At 31.1% G+C, this 25,180-nt stretch overlaps 1 protein-coding gene across 3 annotated transcripts in view; it reads left to right on the top strand.

Moving 5' to 3' along the window:
- Window positions 1–25,180, top strand: part of LOC142324565 (tyrosine-protein phosphatase non-receptor type 13-like) — a 232,591-nt gene that overhangs the window by 175,755 nt on the left and 31,656 nt on the right. For all 3 annotated transcript variants that reach the window (XM_075365421.1, XM_075365411.1, XM_075365424.1), the window contains exons 3-5: window positions 3,037–3,245; window positions 17,026–17,202; window positions 20,954–21,106. In XM_075365421.1, the coding sequence (XP_075221536.1) occupies window positions 3,037–3,245; window positions 17,026–17,202; window positions 20,954–21,106 (539 nt within the window). The remainder of the gene's footprint in view (window positions 1–3,036; window positions 3,246–17,025; window positions 17,203–20,953; window positions 21,107–25,180) is intronic.

Raw genomic sequence — 25,180 nt, 5'->3', positions numbered from 1 at the left:
TGAGTTTCCTGTTGGTGGTTTATACTATTTTAGTAGATTTATCCAACTTTTATAGAACTGTTAATATTATGCAGGATGTCTTGTGTAGTCACCTATACACCCAAATTTTAAAAGTTTTTCATATATTATAATCATTTGAACAGATATACTCTATGACTAATGTCCTGAACTTTAGGGTTGAATGTAACTTGCATTTTGGTGGCAATGGGAAACTACTTAACTCTTCACTTTCTCTAGTAAGCATGTCAAGAAAGGTTCATTATTTTAGAGAATGGTTGTCATTTTCATTATTTTTGTCACATCTTGGTTGCTTATAATCATCAATTGTAATGTTACGTTATGCAACAGTTAAAATTTGATTTTATGTAATTAGGTAAAATAGAATTTTATATAACTTCTCAAAATCTGGTAGGTAATCTTTCTTTCCAGCCAGTTAATAGTACCTGATTCCTTGAGGATTACTGGGGAATAAGTTGAGATATTAATTAACCCTAGCTAGCAGTGTTGTGGAAGTGTTTCTTTTTTTTTGAATTGTTGAAGGAAGAGATATTCAAGATTGAGAATTTAATACTTCTTATAACTCAAGGTTATTGCTATAGTACTTAATGATTACTTGTATTGATAAATACAGATCTCAGATACATTGCTACTACCTGCAGCAATGATAAAACTAGGATAATAGCTACATTGCTAATTTTTTGTTATTGAAAAATTTATTTAGTTGTTCTAAGAAGTAAATTCAAACGTGATAAATAATTTGTGGAATAGACTGAAAAAGTGACCGCAAACTAGGTGACTGTCTTGTTGATCAATATAAATGTCATTCTTATTATGACATTTGCTTCTTTACTACCTTGGATTTATAAGATTAGTTCTGTGTATTATCCATTTTATTGCTGATTTATTTAAATATATTATTCTGTAATATTACGCAGTAGTTCATGGTTCATGTTGTGTAACTTTTAAGGTAATTTTTAATAAGAATAGGAAGTCCAACTTAACTCATTAGGTACTTAAACAAATTAGGTTTATTGTACTGCAGTTGGAGAGGGAAAGCAGTACCCAAGTTGATCTGCCTTCTAGATACCAAGGATGCACACATTAGCTCTTCAGATAATCTTTGCAATAGAAACCAGCACATATATTGTGGACAGATATATATTCACAGAACAATTATAGAAGAAAGAAGAAATTGAGAATAAGGAAAATGATAAGAAAAGGAATAATCTATGCATTGGAGTAGATGTCAGGATTTACTGTCTTGCCCAGGATATACCATCATTAATATACCTTTAGTCGTTGTTTTTGGTTTTTTTAATATTTCATGATTTTAATGAATCAACTTCATTTGATACTGAATAAAGTATTGTTTTAGTTTGAATCTTCAACACTCAACTCATTTTGGTATACATTTTAAATCTTATTCAGTAATTTTTTTTTTTGTAATTAAATTTTTTTCTTCTAATCATAGAATTTTAGTTAATTTTATTTATTGTTTATTGTTTACAAACAGTCTTTCGTTTACTCTTTCTTAGTTTTTAAATTAAGTATTTATGATTGAAAACCCTTTCTAACACTAATCTTTTATGTTCATACAGTTATGATCATTGGTTCATTTATAATCTTTTAATATAGATTTTTGATTTTACATAAAAATAAAATTATTTGATTGTTTAATTTTTATAAGTAAATTAAAATTATTTTTTCTCACTGTGATTGTGAATCTAATACTTTTTTTTTAATTTTTGTTGGTAGTAACTACCAAATCATTCACTCAGTGCGTAAAAACTGGAAAATTACTTTAATCTTGCTGATAATCGAATATACTTAATATGAATATACATTTTCTAAAATGAACCCTTTTCCTGATTAATTTTATATAACTTACACCAATGGAGTAGAATTTGTTTGATAAAATCTGTGAGTGCATGTATAATTTATTACCCTGAAGATTTCTATGATCCTCATTGAAGTTAATAATTCTGTTACTAGGTATTATTAGTGAGTATTATACCACAGTTATTTTGGGTTGTTCCTTTCATGAAAAGAAGCATACAGAAACAAAGATCTTTTTATTAGCCAGATGAGAATATACTAGATAAAATAATTACACTTAGATCAGATACTGATTTGATGTGCATAATGATGACTTATTGAAAAGTAGCAGCAATGTTTATAGTGTGACGCAAAAGTATACATTTTTTTTTAGTATAAATTCAGCACAATTACACATTAATGAAACATATGCAATCATTTTTGTTCAAATTATCATGAGTTTACATTAATTCTGCCCCATCAATATTGTTTTATTAAATGGAGATTTGGCATTTGCATCCCATAATTTAAAAAATGATAAGTCAGTTTTGTTCCAGAGATCTATAATTTTAGCAAGTGAAAAAAATTGAACATTTCAGCAGTTATTGTTGATCTGTATTATAAACTTATTGTACTTTCACTGTCAGTCTTCCTACGAGTGCTATAATGTAATTTTAATGGACTTAATGTAGCATGAAAAATGAAACAGAAAGAGAAGCAAAACAGCAATTCTTTGTTTTCTTAAAGTAGAAAATGCTGTATTAACAGCATTATAATCTTTGTTGTGATAAAACAAATTTTGAATGCACTTACATATGTTTTGATTGATTCTTGTGGTTAATTTGAAATTTCTTGGTATCTAGTGCAGCTTTCTTGACTAGAAGTGTCCTTTGTATGATGAGTGACCTGAAGCTTATTATATACCTTTACCATCAAACCATCATATGTTGTTTGTTAATATAGTTAGTTAAAGAGAAAAGATGTATTAAAATTAACACGAATGAAAAGAAATCACAGGATGGAACAACCCAAAAATCATGAGATTGGATGTAACTGACATTACCTGGTTATCAATTAGTATATGCTATAAACATAAAACATTTTAATTCATTGCTTTTTTTTGTTTTTGTTTTTTTAAATGTTGTTGTATAATATATAAATAAGTCAAATCGACATTATGATTTTTTATGTTTATTGAAAATAACTTACAATTTGTTTCAGAGAATACATTCACTGTATCACTTGTAAAAGGCAGTCGAGGCTTAGGTTTAAGTCTGACTGGAGGAATGGATTCAGATGGCCAGTGGCCAGGATTGGTTCGTATTAAGAGGCTGTTTCCTCACCAGCCAGCCTGGGAGTGTGGTCTATTAAAACAGGGTGATATTCTACTTACAGCTAATAACACTCCATTAACTGGCCTAACAAACTATGTGAGTTAGAAATTATTTTTTTTAATTTAATTTCTTATTTAGAGTAAATTCTTGATTTTGCAAAATATCATATAAGACATTGAAATAATAAATTTCAGTGATAAAATGTTAATGTTTAAAACACAATATAAAAAATTATAATGTAATATGGGAATAACCATTGTTAAGTTAATTAAATTTTAAAATAATTGCTGTTTTCATGCCTTAATTGGTAGCATTTAAAGATAGAGGAGATTTGTGGAAGAGAAGCAACTTGGTTTGTTTAACTGATCTTTTTTAACTAGAATAGTGCATGGTATAGTCTTAAAATATCACTTTTCCATTTTGTGGAAAACATTACTCTTTAATAATGAAGTAGAGATTGATTTGAGGTGCTGAGTGGTGTAAATTTACAAGTGGGTACAGCTTTGGAAATTGAAATAGCAGAAGACTAAATTATAAATTAGTTAGAAGATGATGAAGATTATGGGTACAGAACTCTTGGAGAAGAAGAAGTAGGATTCAGCTGAAATGAGCAGCTCAAAAAAGAAGAGGGAGCATCCCACCATGAAAACAATAATTTTTTAACATGTGAGAAACTGGATGCGATAAATTGTATTAGTTTACAACAGAATATTAAAATCATTATATTAAATGTTTGAAGAAAGTTATTTTTCAAAGGCAACACCAGGTATCTTCTCTGTTTTATTTTTATGTGATTTAGTTAAGTAACCAGAGGCAGGTGCAACCAATCATCCATTGGGTTGGTCTAGTGGTGAACTCATCATCACAAATCAGCTGATTTCAAAGTTGAGATTTCTGATACTGGTGTTCTTTAGTGGTTTTTTTTTTTCCCCTACTCTCCCCGACCAGATATCCATTTAAGTATACTCAGTCGGGGAGAGTGTCCTTTTACTCTAAGGGAGCGTCCCCCGCCCACCGGTTGTACACCCGACACGGCAGGTTAGCTCCCCGGTCCCGGATGTTTAATTTTATTTTATTCGCTTGCCTCTAATCCCCTGCCTCGGAGACGGGGTATGGCTACGCCACCCCCCATCCCCTCAGCAGGGAACCGGGTCTCGGTCATTATGCCTTTGCCTCTAATCAGCGGCACTGACCCCACTAAGCGCCAAGGCACCCGCAGGAATGGCACCGCCAACCGGGACTCGGTCTTTTATTTGTCCCACACTCCCCAGGAGTTCCCCCTTCTCAGCAACCCGCACACCACGGCGTATCCACGGCACATGGCCCTCCACGGAGGGACTACTCTAATTTCACAAACCCCTTCTTCTGTCCTCTTCTTCCTTGGTGTGTAAGATTTCCCCAGCAAACCTACGGAACCAATCCCAGTTATCGTCACTATAGACCATCCAATTTAAGAGGTTTTCAGGTGTAAGTCCGTTGTCCGAAATTTCTCTTCTATTTGGAGCCCATCTTGGGCATACAAACACAGTGTGTTCCGCATCATCAGTCTCTGGGCAGTACACACATTGTGGGGTAGGTCTTTTTCCAATTCTAAACAAGTAATGGCCGAACAAGCCATGCCCCGTCAACAGTTGTGTGGTATAAAAATCTACATTACCTAGTCTATTATTAGTCCACGTATTTATGTTGGGGATTAGTCGCCTGGTCCAATCCCCAACTCTAGAGTGTGTCCATGTATCCTGCCACTCTTGATCAATTAGCCGTTCAACCTCATCTTTGGGCATACCCCTATATCTAAGTGTTCTTCCTTTAATTTGTAAATCAATGGGTATAACCTTCGTTAATATACACAACACGTCGTATGATACTGTTCTGTATCCCGCGGCTACACGCAGTAAAGCAAGCCTGTACTCTTTTTAATTTTGTTTTGTTTCTCTGAATATTCATTGTATCTCCCCATATCGAGGCCGCATATAAAATTGCTGATGTGGTAGCCGCAGTTATCAGTCTCCTTATTACCATTTTCGGTGTACCATGGTTCTGGAAAAGTCCTCAATGACTTAATCAAAGGAGTGACCTTCTTACAAATCATCTCTACGTGTTTGCTAAATCTTAGGCTTTTATCCAAAAGAACCCCTAAATACTTTGCTTCTTTGACCTCCTTAATTCTCTCTCCTCTAATGTTTATATTGAGGTTTCTAATAGGTCTTCTACCTGAAAACACCAAACAACAGGATTTGTTAGGGAATATCTGTAGCATGCTTCCTACCAGCCATTCATCAATTATTCGTAACGCCTGATTTGTTTTATCCTCTAGGTTATTAACTTCTCTGTCTTCCACTAGGATAGTAATGTCATCAGCATATCCAACAACAAAAACCCCCTCGGGATAATCCAATCTAAAAATTTTGTCATAAAAAATAAAAAATATTCCACAGTATAGGCCCAAGGACTGATCCTTGTGGAACTCCTCCAAATATCTCAAATGTGGATTTTCCTTCTAACGTTTTAACCTCAATGAATCTATGGTAAAGGTATTGATTAATCTGGTTGACTAGATAATTACTTATATTCATGGCTTGTAATGCTGCGATAATGGCTTTCCAAGGAACAGATCCAAAAGCATTTTTTATATCCAACATTATAATAAGTGGGATTTTCCTAGTTCTCCACGTGCCGTTTCTACTATTTAATGCCCAAGTCTTAACTTTGTCAATCGCGTTTATCATAGACCGGCCTTTTCTAAAACCATATTGCTCTTCATGTAAACAATCTTTTTCCTCGATTTCTTCTCTGAGTCGGGTTTCTAGTAGTCTTTCGACTACCTTAACCATGTTATTTATTAGTGTGATTGGTCTGTATCCTACTTGTTCTTGATTTGGTCCTATTTTAGGAATGAAAACAGTTCTGGCTTCTTTCCAACTATTAGGGAAGTTACGGTTTTGTAAGCCATAACTTGAAACATCCACTAATTCCCAGGGTATGATCCTGGCAAGGTCTTTAATGATGGTGGCAGGTATGCTATCCGGTCCTGGACTTTTTTTATTTTTTAATTTCATGATGGCTTCCAAAACCTCCTTTTGAGTAAACCTGCCAGCCTGACACTCAATTACCTCTCTATTGAGACCTTCTATTCTGGGAAATAGCAATTTAACCTGTCGTGCCGACATTTCAGCACTCAGTGTCGGCACGTATCTTCCCAGGCGTTTGGTCACTATCTTAAATGCCTTTCCCCTGGGATCTACGTTAAGCTCTTCACACAACTCCAGCCATTTCTTTTTTTTAGCTTGTTTGATAAGGAAGTTGAGTATTTTCCTAGCTTGTCTGTATTGCTCTATTGCAAGATGACCTTCTTCTTCCGTTCTATTTCTAGCGCGTAATCTCTGAGCTACTCTTTTGTATCGTTGCATGATTCTTCTCTGCTCTTCTATCTCTGCAGACCACCAATAAACCGGGTGGTATTTATTGTTACTCGGCGGTATTTTAGCTATCTCCTCTTTAATTATATCCTGGAACGCCTCGGGAGTTATTTGTGGACAATTTTTGATTCTGTTTGCTGCGTTGTTGGTAACGCGGTGAATCTGTTGTTCTGTCATTCTACTGAAGATGTTTAACTGTCTTCTTCCTGGTGGGTACTCTCTAAGGGTGATTAAAATGGCCCTATGGTCACTAGCAGTTTCTTCGTTAAGGACCTCAAAGTCAATTGAGTCAGTACGGATCCTACTGTCGATTATAACCAAATCAATTATCGAATTATGGCCTCTTGCGCTATAAGTGGCGGTCCCATCGTTAACACAATTCGTACCATTAGCCTCAAGCAGTTCCTCTAGTATTCTTCCTCTAATATTCGTGTAGGCCGCACCAGCTAGCTCTGTCTTACAATTGAAATCGCCTAGGACAAGCGTTCTCTTACAGGAGCGCGTCATGACTTGCTGCAAGTCAAAAAGTCTATTTTTAAAGGCTTTCGTAGTACAATTAGGACTAATGTAAATTCCTATTGTTATTATATTGCTTAACTCTACGGCTACAATACCATCACCCCTATTATACAGGTTGTAGTCCACATTACCTGCAATCCTCCTGATGGCCACATCCCCATTCCTGTCAGTCACCCATTGTCCCCTGGCCGCTAAGTACACATTTGGTTCCGTGGCCACCAAGAAGCTACCTTGAGCATCAACCAAGAAGCTACCACCAAGAAGCATCGTACCTTGTTGCAATTTCTTCAGACAAATCACAAGACAAGCGTTCATTGTGTTTCCATACGCCTCCCTGAGGGATGTAATCTGAAAACTTTCCCCCGTACCCAATACTTTTTCTACCGCCTCCTTGACCTCACATTCCTTTGTGTCGCACAGCATATCCTTTACATGAACCACCGTTCTGCGATCCCCCTTTGTTCTAATATTAACTTGTAGGTCCTCTGCTCTATTTTTTAGTAGGGAGGAAAATTCCCCCGCTTTCTGTGATGCATTTATTCTGACTTCAAGCTGCTGATCTCTACCCTTCTTGATAGACAATATTTCACCAGCTTCCTCCGCCTTGACCTTCTCTTTCATTGTCTTCAGGAGATCAGCATAAGATTTTCCCGGAGCCTTAACTATCACGGTTTTACTTTCTATAACCGGTGGGGTTCCCCTTCTCGCTGAAGCAGATCTGGACCTTGCTCTTCCATGATCTCCCAGATTAGGGAGTATCATTCTAGGTAGTGTCTTACTTTTCCTCATAAGGTATATAACAATTTTTCTAACCAGAATACCCGACGGGTCAGTGGGCACAACGAAAACCGCTGACTCAGGCCTTCCCACCACTCTTCTAAAAGAGCTTTTATGATGTGAGAGGCCATAGCCTTCTCACCCTCGCTGGAGTCGTAAATCACCACATATTGTAGCATTAGTAGTAATTTTCCCTTCCTCAAGGATCGTAGATTCTTGTAACACCATTGCTCCCGGTGAAGTCCCTGCATACTGGCTGTTCGGCCTCAGTCCATTCAGGTATACGAAGATGCAGTTATCATCTCCCGGTTTCAAAGTATTTTCTTGGGTGATGAATCGAATCACCCAAGTTGACCATCGGGTGGGCAGTCTTTCTATTTACTGTTCGTCTGACAAATCAACGTCCAATATATCCGACATCTCATTCCTATGATAGCCCTCGGTTTGTGTACCCTGGGAATTCGTGTCAGGTGCTTCCTCACTTATCCTTTGTAGTTCCTTGTAAATCTCTGTAAGTTCTCTCTCATGGGCCTTTATAGCTATAGCACTTGCCTTGCCGGTCAAATGTCTTAGTTGCAACAGTGCATTTCCCAATCTATAGGTGACTTCTTTTAGATTAGGAGGGGGCTCCTCTTCTTCGGACGATCCCGCTCTTGCCCTCATGGCACCTCTACCCTCTATTGTCTTCCATTTGGCCTTGTCTTGGCTGAGTGTTGTGGTCTCTATGTCTTCTGTACCCTCAGTAACGCTCTCCCTCCTTCCAGAACTTCCCCGCGAGTGCCCAGCCACTTGGGAGGCTGTATCTTCCACGGGAAGTGAGCTACATCTCCTCATTGTATGGATTCGGAATCGTCCCCTGATTCCGAATCCAACCACACCCCATACGGGCAGGTGCCCCTAAAGTTTTTTTTTGATGGCGGGGGGAAATAAAATGTATCTGTCGAAATCTGAGGTCCAAAAATTTGGGGGGGGTCAATGGGTAGGAAATCTTTGGGTTCGGAAAGAAGTTAAGGAATTTTTCTTCTATTGTATAAACTGTAGGAGATATAGAGGAAAAGGAATTGCCCGTATAAAGTGCTTCCAAACACTTAGAAAAATTCTGACAGTATACTATTAAGTTTGTGAAAATTCACCAAGTCCTTGTTTACTAGCTTGCCAATGACGTAACGAGAAAGACAAAGCTTGTCGTTCGACTTATAAAATTTTCACTCTATATAAGCTAATATATGTAGACTTAAAACACTAAAAAAAAACTTATTTAGAATATTTTTTAACTCCCTCTACAAGTATGAATTGACTTGTTATTACTCTTACCAGCAATTACACTACACTACGGTCCTTCGCTGTTATCCAAAAAATCCACAGCACTGTAAAATCACTTCACTATTCTTAAAACTTTGTTTTTTAAGAAAAAAGTCTAATAACTTAATTAATCCGTGACCAAAACTCAAAATATTTCACACATATCTCCGTTAACCATACCACTAAAGATTCCAATGTCCAAATCCAATAAAATATCCAAAAATACCAGTCAAAAAGCATAAAAACGCAGAGCTAAGAACACACGTCTGTACTCAGTGCCATCCAGAACTCGACTCGTTCTTTAGTGGTTGGTTTTAGTTAACAACACATCTTAAAAATGGTTGACCTCAGACTGTACAAGACTACATTTCAGTTACATTCATACATATCATCCTGTGAAGTAATACCTTATAATGGTTCTGGAGGTTAAACAGAAAAAGAGAGAGAGGTGCAGCCAGTCGCGTCGCACATACAGTAACAGAGGCATTAGCTGTCTTGGTTGAGCAGCTGTGCCATACACCATCACTGTACCCCTTAAAAAATCAAAATTCAAAAAACTCAAAAATGTTTTTTAGATATTTATCGGAAGAGTATTTGTAAACCCAAATGAAGTGAATTAGAATTTTGGTTGGTATAGTTAGAAATGGGGAAAATTTGCAATCATTGTTCAAAATTATTTTTCATTCTTCACTTATTTCAAGGTCAAATTTCAAAAACTATAAAAATACTCACATGAAGATAACACAACAAAAATTGGAATTTTAAAAAAATTGTAAATTTCATTGTTACCCATTTTAACCCTATAAATTAGGAATTTCAAAAAAATCCTTTCTAGTGTGCACCTGTACATGAGAAGAACATGTTCAAATTTTCATTAATTTATCTTCAGTAGTTTTTGCTGGGCATTGATGAATCAGACAGTTAGAACATGTTCTTTTATATATATATATATATATATATATATATGAAATGAAGATTAATAAATAAAGTAATGTACTTCACATCTAAAAAGAGACTTCAATAAAAGCAGAAGTAATGAAAAAATAATATTTAATCTACAGTGTAAGCGAAAAGTCCCTTAATATGTTAGTAGCATAATATAGTTAGATGTGTAGATAAACATTGTTATGAATACAAAAAACAGTATATTTCAACATTTATGTCTGGTTAACATTAACATCTATTGTGAATAACATTGTTACATAGGTTCAAAGTTCATTTATGGTTTAGAAACAGTTCATTTAGCCGTGTGCAGACACTCACAACAAAATGTGGTGGAGCACCATCTTGTTGAAGTATAATGATGTCAGCTATTCCTCTTGCTGGTTAATTCTGGAAGTAACCAAGTGTTAATCATATGAAGATAGCTGTGCTTGTTCACAGAACCATCAAAGAAATACGGTCCAAGCAGATGGTCTGCCATTATCCCTGCCCAAATTGCATGCGGTGAACTTCACCCGATTTCTTCATAAAAGTGCAGATTATCTTTTGCCCAAAAAAAGACGTTACAATTTTGTGTGCTATGATAAATCGTACACTCATCAGTGAGCATAACGTTTTTTTGATCATTTGCATGTGGGAAGCATGCGAGCACCATTTCACATGCATGCACTCATTGTTCCAAGTCATGATCACTCAACTCATTCACTGAGGATGGCCGAAGACATGAAACATTCAGGTCTTTCTACATGTGGTGTTGCATAGTCTATTGCAGGATGCCTAATTCTGCAGACCACTTATGGTTGACTTCATCGGCGATCGTTCAATTGATTCTGCCACAGTAACACAAGTTTCGGTGTGAGTCGTAGGGCTTCCACTATGTGGTGCATCGAGAAAACTTCCCGTCGCAAAGGTTTTCTGTTCCCGTGCAAATAATGTTGGTTGTGATGGCGGCGGTTTTCCAAACCGCACAGTGAAGTCCCTCAAAATGTTTGTCATTGTCTTCTTTGTGTTCTGACATTTGTGAACCCACACAGAAGCCACCAAACATTCCTCAACAGTGAAAGCTCTTGTGTCCACTATGGTTTAATTCGAGACTTATGTCCTTCCTACACTAACCGAAGTGACATGCACAAGACTCAGCTTATGATGAGAAATAATAATAGAGTCAATCTGCTGAATAAGGGGAAAAATATACAATTTTTTGTATTGTTTTGTATTCAAAACAATGTCTAATTTCATGTCTAACTGTACGATGCTATTAACATGTAAAGGGACTTTTCGCCCACACTGTAAAAAAAAATTTTAATTTTCAAAAATAAAATTTTTTAAATGCTAATAATTTTGGATACTTAGCTGTTTTAATAAATAAATAAAAATTAAAATGAATGCGTTAATAAATTCATTAAAAAAAAGTATTTAAACTTAAAATTGATACAACTAATAAATTCTGAACTCAAAAAGAAAAAAAAACATTACGTAATATGTAACTCCCACATTTTCCAGTTTATTAAAAATTCATAAAGAAAGTTTGCCAGTAAAACATTCACTTAACAAAAAATAAAAATACTGTTATTTCATCAAAATTACTTATAAAATTATGTAAATTGTACTGATAAAATTATGTAAATTGTTCAGTTTAAAATTAACTTAACATTTAATGGCTAATACAATTTATGAATAGGAAGGTTATTAATGGGTTCTATTTTAAGCAGCATACTATTCAAAATAATCGTACAACTTATGAAACGCATAATATTTAACATTACAAATGCACATGAAATAAACCTTTAGGTCTGTTACAGATAGAACATTAGTGTGTTGGTGGTAGGGGGGTCACTGCTCTCCTATGAATTACAGTGCTTGGAAATTTGTCCCTTACTGGTGGGTCTTTCTTATTATTTGGCGGGTATGTGTTATTTTAATGATGAATTTTGGTTTAGTTTCTTTGGTTTACTATGTAGATGAGATTTTAATAATTATAATAAATAAATAAAATTTTAAATGTGATGTTATAAAAAAAGGTCAACATTTTATTTTATTGGTATAAAAAATGATTTGATACTTACTAGCCCATCGACCAATAAATTGCAAACTTTTGGGTTATTGTTAATATCACCTAATGTAACCATTATATTATCATTTTAATAACCACTTATATTTATTTATTTTATAAATATAATTTAGCCAAACTTAACCTACACTCGCTTTGCTCACTAATCTTGACTAATTAACAGAGTAACATTTTGAGTATTAAATAATAAATTCTCTAATTATTTATTATTTAAATAATCAAAACATTACTGTTAATTAGTCGAGATTAGCGAGCGTAGGTTAAGTTTGGTTAATTTATATCTATAATTATAAACAATAATCCTTATATTTTTAATATCTAAAATATGTTAATGATATGGTAACTTTGAAGTATTTTCAAAGTTACAGTACCATTATGGTTTTGGTCGACGAGCTAATACGTAAGTACCAATGATTCTTTATATTTGTTTTAGACATAAATATTTAAAAATAAATGTTTATAGAAAATTAAAACTACTAATAATGTTGTTAAATTGGTCAACAGAAATTATATAATTAAAGAACCTAGTTTAATAAAAATTATATATTCAACTGTAAGTAGTGACTATAGCATAAATTTTATAACTTTGTTTATACTTACAATTAATTCAAATGGTATAATAAACAGATAAACTTTATTATATTAAAAGACTTAGGCAAACCACATACCAGTAACTTATAATAAAAATGTTAGTATTTAATAAAGTATATCTAACCAGTTATAAAATAGTTTGCAAAGCATATAATAAGAAATTAAATAAACAAATTAATTAAGTGTTCCAATGTTGGTATTTAAAATATTGTCGTTATAAAATAAAATGTATAAAACAAAACAGTTAAGAAATTTTATATACTTATAACCAGTAGAAAAAAAAACATTTATCAGTACCATTTACATTTATGAGTATGACAAATAAATATTAAAACTTTATAATAACAAATTTAGTCATACGTCTGAAAAATTATTATAATTAATGAAGAAAAAAATAATAAAAATATGTAAATCATAATTAAATCCACCAAGCATTAGTTCTTTTCTTTACAGACAATTACAATACTGACAATAGGAACCAGTTTTATCAAATGACTGGATGGAGACAAATTTCTCTTTTCTTAATTTTAAATCAATAACTCAACTGATGAAGTAGTGATTACTGCAAAAATAATCATGAATTTAAATAAAAAACTGAAGTGCAGTATACTGAGCCTTGTGAATCATTACTAACAGAATTACTTTTTACGTATATTTTTGGTGCTGTACCAAAAAAGGATTAAGCAGCCAGACATGAAATAAAAATTTTTAAAAGTCACTCCTGAAATTGGATCTTACAGCAGAACCATCAGAACCGTACAAAAGATACCTTCATTATGTTTATAAAACTGGCTCTTTGTTGAATAACATACTGTTTCAGAAAGCACTAGTACTACTGCTTTGATTATTTAATATTGTTCTGTAATAGTTTGTAATGACTTGTTTATATAAATTTTTTTTAAGTAAAATAACTTTTTGGCTTATTGTACTATTGAATTGTAAAACTTCATAATTTAATTTATTACAAAGTTATATATTTAAGTTATATTAAAATCAAATGGTCCTTTTCATTAAATTACACGCTAGTTATGATAAAATGAAAAAAAAATATTGTTGACACTGATATTCTAATTTCATTTACATACTTGTTCTTTCTACATTCTACAAAATTGATTAACTGTACTTTATATGTATGATTTTATTAATATTTCTTTATATTCATTTATAAATAAAAATACTTTATGATGAAGTTGTGTAATATTGTGAAGTTACATATCATAAATGCTAGAACATGTTTAAGAAATTCAATTTGCTTGTACTTGTTTTTATCATGATTGTGATAAATAATAATGTATTTACTTTATTAATAGGTTACAGTCGGTGATTAGTGTCCTCTTATTTAGAATCAGTTTAAGTCTTCATCTATTTGTTGTTAATGAAACTGTTAAAATTTCTCTTGCTCTTTACTTATTAGTAACAGTACTGAATTAGTAGTATTTATTTCAAAACAAAATTCTACAGTTTCTTTAACAGATAATTTAAAATGTATAATTGTAACAGTGGTAAATAATATCACATATTATTTGTTCTACTTGTAAGCTACGATGCTGTTTCAGAATTTTTCAAGTGCCATGAATAAAAACAAATTAAGTGGCTATTTCAAGGACCAATTTATGTGTTTTTGGTGATTATTAAAATTTATCCAATTATTTTATGGTATTGTGGATTAGTAATCTGTTTTTGTTTTGTGAACAGGACATTTTTCTTAACTTTGGAAAATATTGGTTGATGTAATGAAAGCCCAACTAATGTATTTGACTTTTTATGAACTCTGCTGTGGTATAAATTTGGTTTTTATAGAAATAGATAAAATATTTAATTTTATATGAACAGTCACTTTTAATTTTTTTTTTTTTTTTAACAAACATATTTTAATCTATTTAAATAATTTAAAAAACTGGAGTTCCAGAGTTACTAGCTGTTAAAAAATCCATACAAAACAACCGTTAACTTTTAAAAGTGATTATGATTAGTTGAGAGTGTGATTCAACTTTGAATTAATTTTGTATTCTTTTGGGTACTCTCCTGATTGTTTGTTTATTTCAAGTGCCACTAAATTTTTTAAGTGTGAAATTCACCTTTAAAAATAATGAAAGATATTAATACAAAGAAATATTGTTAGTTTAAGTGGTTGAAAGTAAAAAAGGACAAGGAACAGATTTTGTCTTGTGATAGGATTTTGTCTTAGGCATAAATGAAAAGAATCTTAAGAAGAGGGAAATTATGAAAAATTAACCTGCTGTTTTATTCCTACTATTAAAAAAAACTACTTATATTGAAGGTAAAAAGTTGACCTCTGTAGTGGAGTGGTTCTGCCTTTCATCCAAAAGATTTGGGTTTGAATCCTAGTCAGGATCTTATTCTTTTGTTGGTATAAATTCATTTCTTACATAAAAGAATAGTAGTTTGGTGGCCGTAGTTGGACATCAACTTATTGTTGAGTAACAAACTGTTAACACTAAAGAATTTCTTTTTATTGAGTTAAAAGAAATTTTCTCCTCCAAAGAAATATAAACTTAAACCAATCTCATAAATAAAATGCTGAAGCACTTTCTTGACCAAAAGTCACCTTTACCATTATATCATAAAGATTGGTTAGTTGAGTGAGTTAATTTTATGTACTTGATTACTTACTGATATATTAAAAAAGAATGTAATGTAAAATATCTTCTAACTTACATAGTTTATATGACAGATATGAGAGGTGGATCAAAAAATAAGTTACACCCTTGGCATGTTCTTGAACTGAAAGGGATAAATTAATGTATTGTGGTGGCAGCATTGGTTGTGTTGTCTTCACAGCAGCAATTTTGTTGTCCCAGCAGCAATTTTGTACAACATTCAGTACATGTATAGTGTCGTCAATATGGTGTGTCCTACAGAGGTTTCATACAGCATAAAAGTGCGTTCAGTTTGTGGAAAAAAAATTACAATTGTTGTGAAATTCATCGCCAAACTGTTGAGGTATACGATGATAATGCAATGTCACATCCTATGATCACAAAATGGTGCCAAATGTTCAGAAACAAAAGAACAAATGTGAGTGACAAACTGTTTGCTGGGTGTCCTTCAACTGCAAACGCAATGGATAATGCAGAACGCGTGAATGAAATGATCTTGAGTGACCAGCGCATTAAAATTAGAGAGATTGCAGTGAACATAACATGTTCACTGCAATCTTGGTTACCATATCATACCAATACCATTACCATACCAATCAGCTTGGTTACCATAAGATGGGTGCATGATGGGTACCACATCTGTTGACCGACAACCACAAACATCAACGTTTTGCATATGCTCTTTCTTTTCTTCAATGTTATTTTAGGAATGGTCCACAGTTTTTGAAACAAATCATCACACGGGATGAGAGCTGGGTGCTTCGTTACACATCTGAGACTAAATGAGCATCCCATAAATGGAGACACAAAAATTCACCGCAGCCAAAAAAAGTGAAAACATCCCCACATGTTTGAAAGGCTAAGCTGACAATCTTTTTTGATTCTGAGTTGTTTACACTGAATTTATGCCCTGAGAAACAGCAATCAATGCCGAATCTTACTGTGAGACTTTAAAAGAATTACATACCCAGAAGATTGAGCGATGGGATTGTTTTTCTTCACAACAACACTACTCCTCATTCAGCTGAAGTGACAAAGGAGTTACTGCAAAATTTTCAAGCGGGAAATGTGATTTCATCTGCCTTACAGCCCTGACCTAGCACTCAATGACTGTTTGGTCCTCTCAAGCGAGACCTGGAAGAGGAGCATTTCGCTAATGATGATGAACTGAAGGAAGCGGTCCTTATATGGTTGAAGGAAATTGGATGAAATTTTTTTGAGTGTTATTGAAAAACATGTCTCAAGGTATGATAAATGTTTAGAAAAACTTTGTAATTGTGTCAAAAAATCGATAAAAAATATATAGTTTTTTGTTCAATAAAAACAAGATTGCCTTACAAAATATGTGTTTGTTTCATAGAGGAGGGTATAACTTACTTTCTGATCATCCCTCGTACTTTAATTTCCTCATTATGTTTCCCCCCTCACAACATTAAAATATAATTAGTGTTTCATATAATCTATTTTCTCTTACTTATTCTTACAATAAACAGCATTGAAACAGTACTATTAGGTGAAATTCTCTATTAATTTGTTGAAATCAGTACTATTAATTAAATTGAAGTACAATTTTCCTTGTAATTTTTTATTTTTTTAATTCCAGTTATTACTAATAATGATTTATTTTGTTATAGGAGGCTTTAGAAGTACTTCGTACAACACCTAGTGATGTAGTATTGACTGTATGTCGTCCTCCAGGAGAAATTATTCCACCTCCTGAAGTTACTACTTCTGCACCACCTCCACCACGTCGTGATCCTTCATCAACAAGCCATTTGTCTCTACCTCTAAAACAAGAAGACTCATTTGGTGTAAGTTGTGCTGTTAATATTTGTTTAATATATTTTTTTTAATTTAATATATTTTTTATTTTTAAGAAATTATCACTTGCTATAAAGTATAAAATGTGGTATCAAGTACGTATGCATACTGTGGATGTATGAAAAAGATAAAAGTTTGTTTTTATCAAATAAAGATCTTAATCACTTACGTATCTACTTATAACTTTCAATTTTTCATAGCTAAAAATAAATTATAAACTGTATTCTCAAGAAAAGTTCATGCTTCTTTATCAACAATAACAATAATTATATTGGAATTATCTAATAGGATAAGAACATTTATTTTGTTTGATATTCCATTAAATAACTTCATTATATGTTCTTTCACAGTTCCTTATTATAATACTAATAACAAATATGGAAAGGCAGTTAAAATTCATAGTATGGCCATAGAGCAATCTTAAACTGTATATTTTTCAACTCTCTTTTACTTTATTTGAAGTTATGCTGATTAATATGTATAAAACTTAGGAGAATTTACTAATCCATATCATGTCTGTTTGTGTCTCACACGGGTTAACTTCATGAGATTAGAGCAGACTTTACAGTTTTCAAAGTTGTTTGCTAACTTTGTGTGGTAACAAAACTTCAGCTATGTGGTTAATTTCAGATTAATTATCTGCTTAATGTTACTAAGAGTTACTTCTAAAAATGTCCACATTCACTCGTTTTATCTTGCTGTCTCTTTCTCACTATCTTATCTGAATAAATTTTGATATTTATGTATGCAAATAAAATATTAACTTTGATGTGATCATGTTAATATTTTTTGATCTTGAAAATATGTTTTATTTAATTTGTAGTGTTTTCTAGCACATAACATTTTTTTATATCAATTTATTAAACTTCTTCAATATTTTATGGCTTCTTCTTTTTGCAAGAAGAAAACTCTGTTCACTTTTTATATGTTTTAATTGAAGGGTGTGAATGTCTTGAATATTGAAATAAAAACAAAAAAAAAGAAAGTTTTTTATTTCCCTTATTCAATATTGTACATAGTTATCTAAGGTGATTAATGTATATTCTTAATATAATTGTACGCTCTAGAAATGAATCATAATCTACTAAAAAAATTTAATGTATCAAATTATGATTACATTCTCCAGTGATTTGTTATAAATTTCTCTAACATAATAGGAACCACCTATATGTAATCTAACAACTAAATGTGCTTGAATTTTTATTTTGTAAGTTACTGATATTCATGGAACTAACCAAACATTAAAAGAAACATTTATCTGTGAGTAAATATTTAATCCTAATTAAATCATAAGATTGATGATGGTCAAAGGAATATCAGTTAATATTTTTAATAGATGATTTTTGTGTTATTATTCTTAATAGAATGATTATTAAATGAATCACTTAATGGCGATTCATTTAATAATACCAACAGTGACTGAAATCAATAAAATAAAAATGATATTCTGTCTGAAACATTTATAACAATTTTATTAAACTTTAATTCTATTTCATTTAATGTAATATTATGTAAAAGAAAAACCTTCATCATTATAAGGATTTTTTTTTCTTCAAACAAGTCATTAATTGTTGAAGTAATCTATATTACATCAAGTAAACCGAAATTGAAATCATCCTTTAAATCTGCTAATTATTATTTTTTATATATTTTTCTAATAAAGATTTTATAAATTGAAAAAAAATTGTTTTGAACAGAATTCCAATATTTTATATTCTTTTATGTAATTTTCACTACTTATCGTAGAGATGTGCAAAGGTATGTGTGTAAATAAAATTATATCTGAAAATCATATGTATTAGTATTATTTAATTGAATAGGTGACTGTTCCTGTAAGTGGTTTTTAAACAAATCAGACTTGCCTTTACACTGTAGAACACCATCAATAAACATGTAGAATTTTTTTACAATCTGCTTAAATTAGCCAGTTATAAACTATTTGATTGTTCATTATTTTATGTTTCAAGTTTGAACTTAAATCTTTAAATATGTAATATTTTTTTCTAACTGTTATATTCCATTATTTATTATATAAGGGTGGTCCAGAAAGTAACTTACATTTGTGATTAGCGTGGAGATGGGTGGAGATAGAGCTGCCATCTGGGCATTAAAACATTCCTACACTCAGTATGCATCAGTATGCATCAAGCTGTCATAACGTGTAGACTGTGATTTTTCTACTTTGCTGTGAATTATTGAAATGTGTGCTTTAGTAGAAAATCCCATGAGCTGTGAGGTGCATTCAGTGATTAAGTGATTAGGTTTTTACTGGCAAACCAATTGAAACCTCAAACCAATTGAAATTCATCGGCAACCTCTTTGTGAGATGTACGGAGATGGAATAATGAGTGAAGGTGGAGTGAGGCAGTAGTGCATTCAGTTTAAAAATGGCCACACCAGTGTTCATGATGAGGATCGCAGTGGTTGGCCTAACCTTGTGACTAATAGCTGATGATGAAAATCTAGTGTAAAATTCGTGAAAATCGACACATTACGATTACGGAACTCTTGCTTCATTTCCTCCAAATTTTACATAGTTAACTGCATGAAATTGTATCAGGGAAGCTTGGTTATCACAAGTTTTGTGCAAGATGGGTGCCAAAAATCTAAGCTGGCACATATCTGCAGAGAAGGAATTGAAAAGCTTGTATATCATTAGTGCCTCAGTTTAAATGGTAACTATGTAGAAAAATATTTTAATATTGTCCCTTCAAAATGTATATAATGAAATTTCTTTTTTTTATTTGGTTGGTTTTTTATTTCAAAACATAAGATACTTTCAGCCCTCGTAGTTAACAGCCCTCATAGTTAACAATTATTAATGTTTCTAATTTATTTTCTGTTTTATTCTTTTTAGATTATTAAAAACAAGATGTTTGCCAAATATGTAGCCATAGAATACAACATATCTTAAATTGTGTGTACATACTGTATATGAAATCACATGTGCACACACACACACACACACACACACACACACACACACACACACACACACACACACACACTGTCACACTTTGTATACACTTTTAGGTTGAGAACCTAAAATGATGAATTAAGCCGCACACATACAGAGAGCAGTTAGTGATGGAAGTTCAATGAAATCTAGAGTTTTTCTATAGAGAATTGCTAGACATTGGTGATTGATTTTTAAGAGTATTAATATGAAGTTGCCAGTTTATAACTAGTTGTCATTCTCAGTGTCTAGGTGTTACTGAGAACACTGCTATGTTTGATGTCTCATAGTCAGAGGAGGACACTGTTAACATATACATTTATGAAAGGGAAATACCTTTGAAAACGTTTACAAAGAGATTTCACTGTGCACCTCCAAACACTCTGAAACTGCACCATAATCAGTATCACATTCCACAAGATTTAGAAAATTATCTGACCAAATTCTTTCATAGACGTATTTTTTTTCTTATATTGTAGTTTTCTATAAACATGACAAATTCAATGCTGTTGTTCTGATGTCTTGGTTAGACATCTGCAGTAAACAAATAATAATGCCATGAAATCTCTGGCAACTGAGAAACTGTATATTACAGCACGTCATGAGTATAGAAACTCCATATGCCACATCACTTTTTAGTCATGTTGTGATCACTTTCAAATGTACCATACTGTGAGCATACCCTTAGAATAAGTATTGTACAGGTTATTTATAAATGTTCTTGATATCTTGTCACATATTATTTAGTTATTGCTTTTTTTCTAATGAAACCTGTTTTTAATCAGGAATTTGAGGTGGTTATGACAAAAGTAAATGGCAGTCTTGGCTTTACATTACGAAAAGAGGATGAAAGTGTGTTGGGTCATTACGTGAGAGCTCTAGTCAGAGAACCTGCTCTTTCTGATGGTCGCATTAAACCAGGAGATAAAATAGTTGCTGTAAGTGTTTAAAAAAAATACATACACACACACACACACTATATATATATATATAATATGTGTGTGTGTGTTAATTTCATGCTAAAATTACTGTAATTTATACTTCAAAAGATATGATAAAAATAGGTATTTTTAAGATCACCTTTATTTAAAATGTATTAAAAAAATTTCACTCAACAAATTATTTGTCTTTGCAAAACTAAAAGTAAATGATCATTTCAAATAGGTTTAATGACAAATATCATAACAAAAATATTTTAATGCACTTAGGATTAAAAAAAAAAAAAATCAAAGCCTTTTCACTATTTTTCGGCATGAGTGCCCCACACTTTTTTCTTAGACATATAAAATGAAATTATATTGATGGCCTAAAATAAATATTTTTTACTGTGTAGAACTTTTGAATTAAAGACGTTTTTAATATATTTTAACTTAATTTTATTTTTTTAATTGTTACAAATTTTAGCTGTTATATTTAGTAGTCATAATAGAATATAAACAATAATACAAGGTGATTCACAAAGAATATAACAAACTTTCAGAACATGTGCTAATGGTGAACACTAGGAAGAAAGTTCAGTTAAATGTAGGTTCGCAAACACTTTGTTGGCGAGGTTGGCGGGCAAAGATTTCAGCCTGATTTCTGTGGCTTTGATAAAATTAAGCCAGACTGATATTCTTAGGACCCATATTATGGAATAAATTTATATGAAATATGATCTGAAAACCAAAGAATTTAAACAAGACTTTTAAGTTGAGATTTCAGAACCAAAAATATCATTAACAAATCAGGGGGCAAACTTGTATACCAGGAGTTAAAATTAAATGTTCCAATTTTTTTTTCTGTTTTACTAAGACTCAATATAAATACTGTAATTAGATATTATTGAATATTAATTTGAAAGAATGATTATTAACCAATATATTTTCATGTTATTACTATTATTAGTGTACTTATTTACAATTAAAAAAGGAAAGATATGTTTGTAAGCTTTGTAAGTAATGATATAACATCTTTACTGTAAGGTTTCTAAGTAGCGAGGATTATCTCTTGCCCTGTTCAGTAATATATAGTTCATGCTTATTTGGTTTCATGTAGGCTATCCATTTAGATTATTAGTACATTTTTTCTCTTTTTTTTAACCTCAGGACCACTGTTAGGTATTGGTTCAGAGGATGAGATGAATGATTTGTAGTAGTGTGTATGAAAAATGTCATGCCTGACCAGGTGATACTTACCTGGCATGGAGGTTACCGTAATCATGATTATTACTTAATCATTATCATGATTATGATTAGTACTTAATTTGAGTTAACATTCTTGTCTGATTGCCTAATGCATCTTAGGTTCTGCTGTTCTGTTTGTACTAATTTTAGTTTTTTGAAAAATTTACAACTTTTAACTTAAATAAAGAGTTTATTTCATACAGCACATTATTAAAAATATTAACAGACATAAACGATTGAAATAAAAAGTTATGCTATAAATGAATAAATAAAACTAAAATATGACAAAAGTATAGATTTTGAATACATTCACTACCAGTGACTTTCAGAGATATGTAATTTGCACATTTGGAAGTATACTAGTGGGTTGAGATTGCTATTGTTATATCCCTGAAGTAAGCACTTGCTACAATCATGTCAAAAAAAAAAAAAAAAAAAAAAAAAAAAAAAAAAAAAAAACTGACTTGATAACTCTGGTGTGTGAGTTTACATTAAGTAGAAAGTGGAAATACATATCTGTATAATATTTATAAGATGCAGCCGTGATTTTTACATATAATAGTTTGCCAAGGTTTTTAGAAAAGATTGTTTTTTTGTTCTTATTACTAGTTGTGTGTTTTTATTAGTGTGTTGTTTTTTGTTTTTTTTATTGGATTACTATTTTTAGTTAATGGGCAGTTAACTAAGGAGAAGTGAAATTTTGCTCTGTATTCAGTATGTTAAATTGTTTGTATTTAATAATTGTTTTAAATTTTTGTACCATTTGAAATATTAAAATAGTAAATTAAATTTAATATTATTCCATAACTTATATATAAATATTTTAACAAAATTAAATATTAGACATTATGTTTAATTTGTTTAGCAAATTGCAAAAATTAACATAGTTACTAATATTAAAAATACCCTACATAAAATTATGGATTAGAAATTTTGAATATACAATAAGCAAATCAATAAACAAAAAAATATTGACAACATATATATATATATATATATATAAAATATAATATATATATATTTTATATATATTACTGTAAGTATGTGTTGAAAACCAATACTTGTAGTAATTAGTAACATTTAATACACCACCTGTACCACCAAAAAAAAAACACATTATATTTTTTTTTTTTTTTCATAAACAACAGGCTGATGCCCAATTATAATGATTTATACAATTTTTTTTTTTTGTTTAATATACAAAACATTCCAAGTCTACTGACCAGGATTCAAACCCAGAACCAGATAAGTAATAATAAAATTGGAGTCCTAAAATATGTAGATGATAATGTTGAGTTACTGAAAAATTTAATTTAATGAAATGATGTTTATTAGAACTGAAAATAGTTACAATTTAAAGGGTGTACGAGTAAATAAATCAACAAATGTCAGTTGAACATAAAAATAAATAAATAAATAGAAAAAATAAGTCTTTCATTATTTAAGATTATTATACAAGCATAAAAATGTTTCAAAAAGATATTTAAATAATTATAAAATTGCTTTTATAACTAACAATAAAAAATAAAATAAAAAATTAAACAATTAATTATTGTAATAAAGAGAACAAAAAATTTGGATTGGAGTGAAATATAGAATTTAAAATATGCTTCTAGAACATTTACAAGGATATAAGTAAAACAAATTAAATGATGCTGGTCACATTAGAGAAAATAAACACCACATATTTTAAAATATAGAAAACATCTCAATATTACAAATTACAATCAAATTTAAATCATTTGCACTTAAATACACGTAATAAAAAAGTTGGCAATGAATTGTATAACTTAACTGGCATAGCCTGTAAGTTATGAAATTTATTTTTACTCCAGAAGAATTTTATAATTCAATTGTTTTAAGCTCTATTTGTATCTTTATGATAAAATAATTCCTTGTTATTGAAAAAATAATAATCAAAATGATGATTTTTTTCTCACTTTTTATCTAAAAATGTTTATTTATAATTTTATGATACATACTTAAATAAATAGTACAAAAAAATTATTATTTCTTTACTTTGAAGGATTTAATGAAAGGTGAAAGGTGGGACTATTGTTTTGTGTTTTTGTTAAATGACATGTGTTCTTGTATATGACAGTTTGAATCAGTTCACTCTTTAAAAAATGGGTAAAGGTATGAAAACAACATTTCACAAAGATCAAAGCCAAACCAATGCTTATGATTGTGGATACTTTGCTATGGCCTTTATGATGTCTTGTCTATTTGCTGTGGCAAAAAACCAGAAGAGGATAGGTATGATGAATAAAAAATACAACAACATTCATATAAAATATTTAACAAAAAAATGCTTTATGAATATCCAAAAACCTCAAAAATTTAAACTTCAATAAACTGGGAAAAATAAAAAATATAGTGTTCAGATGTGATGCAAAATATTAACCAAAAATGTTCAGTAGCTTCTACTAGCTTATTTACAATTTATTTAATTTTGTTTTGTTAAATGTTTCTTTAGTCAATTAATAACCAATAAATTTCCCTTCCATATAAGGTATAAAATGATCGCGATATGCTTGTTAAGAATAATATTTCTATTTTATTTGCTTTTTTAAGAGTTGCTTTTATTCATCAGTTCATGAAAATTATTTATTTTGAAAACTGATAATGAATACTGATTGTTAAAAATAATTGTGCATTTATGCACCTTTGGCTTATGGAGTGATGAATCACATGCTAGATGTGCAATATGTTAAACTTAAAAAAAGACTAATTTTTTTTAGTTTTTGTTTTGTTTGATCTAATATTTGCAATAAGAGAATAATAGAGAATATTTGCAATAATAGAATAGTTTTTATTTCAATTAATAGGATATTAAATATGTATCTG

Source organism: Lycorma delicatula, chromosome 1 (genome assembly GCF_047948215.1).
Source record: "Lycorma delicatula isolate Av1 chromosome 1, ASM4794821v1, whole genome shotgun sequence".
Lineage (NCBI taxonomy): Eukaryota > Metazoa > Arthropoda > Insecta > Hemiptera > Fulgoridae > Lycorma > Lycorma delicatula.
The sequence above is the reverse complement of the archived record's forward strand: the minus strand, read 5'-3'. Positions and strand labels throughout refer to the sequence as shown.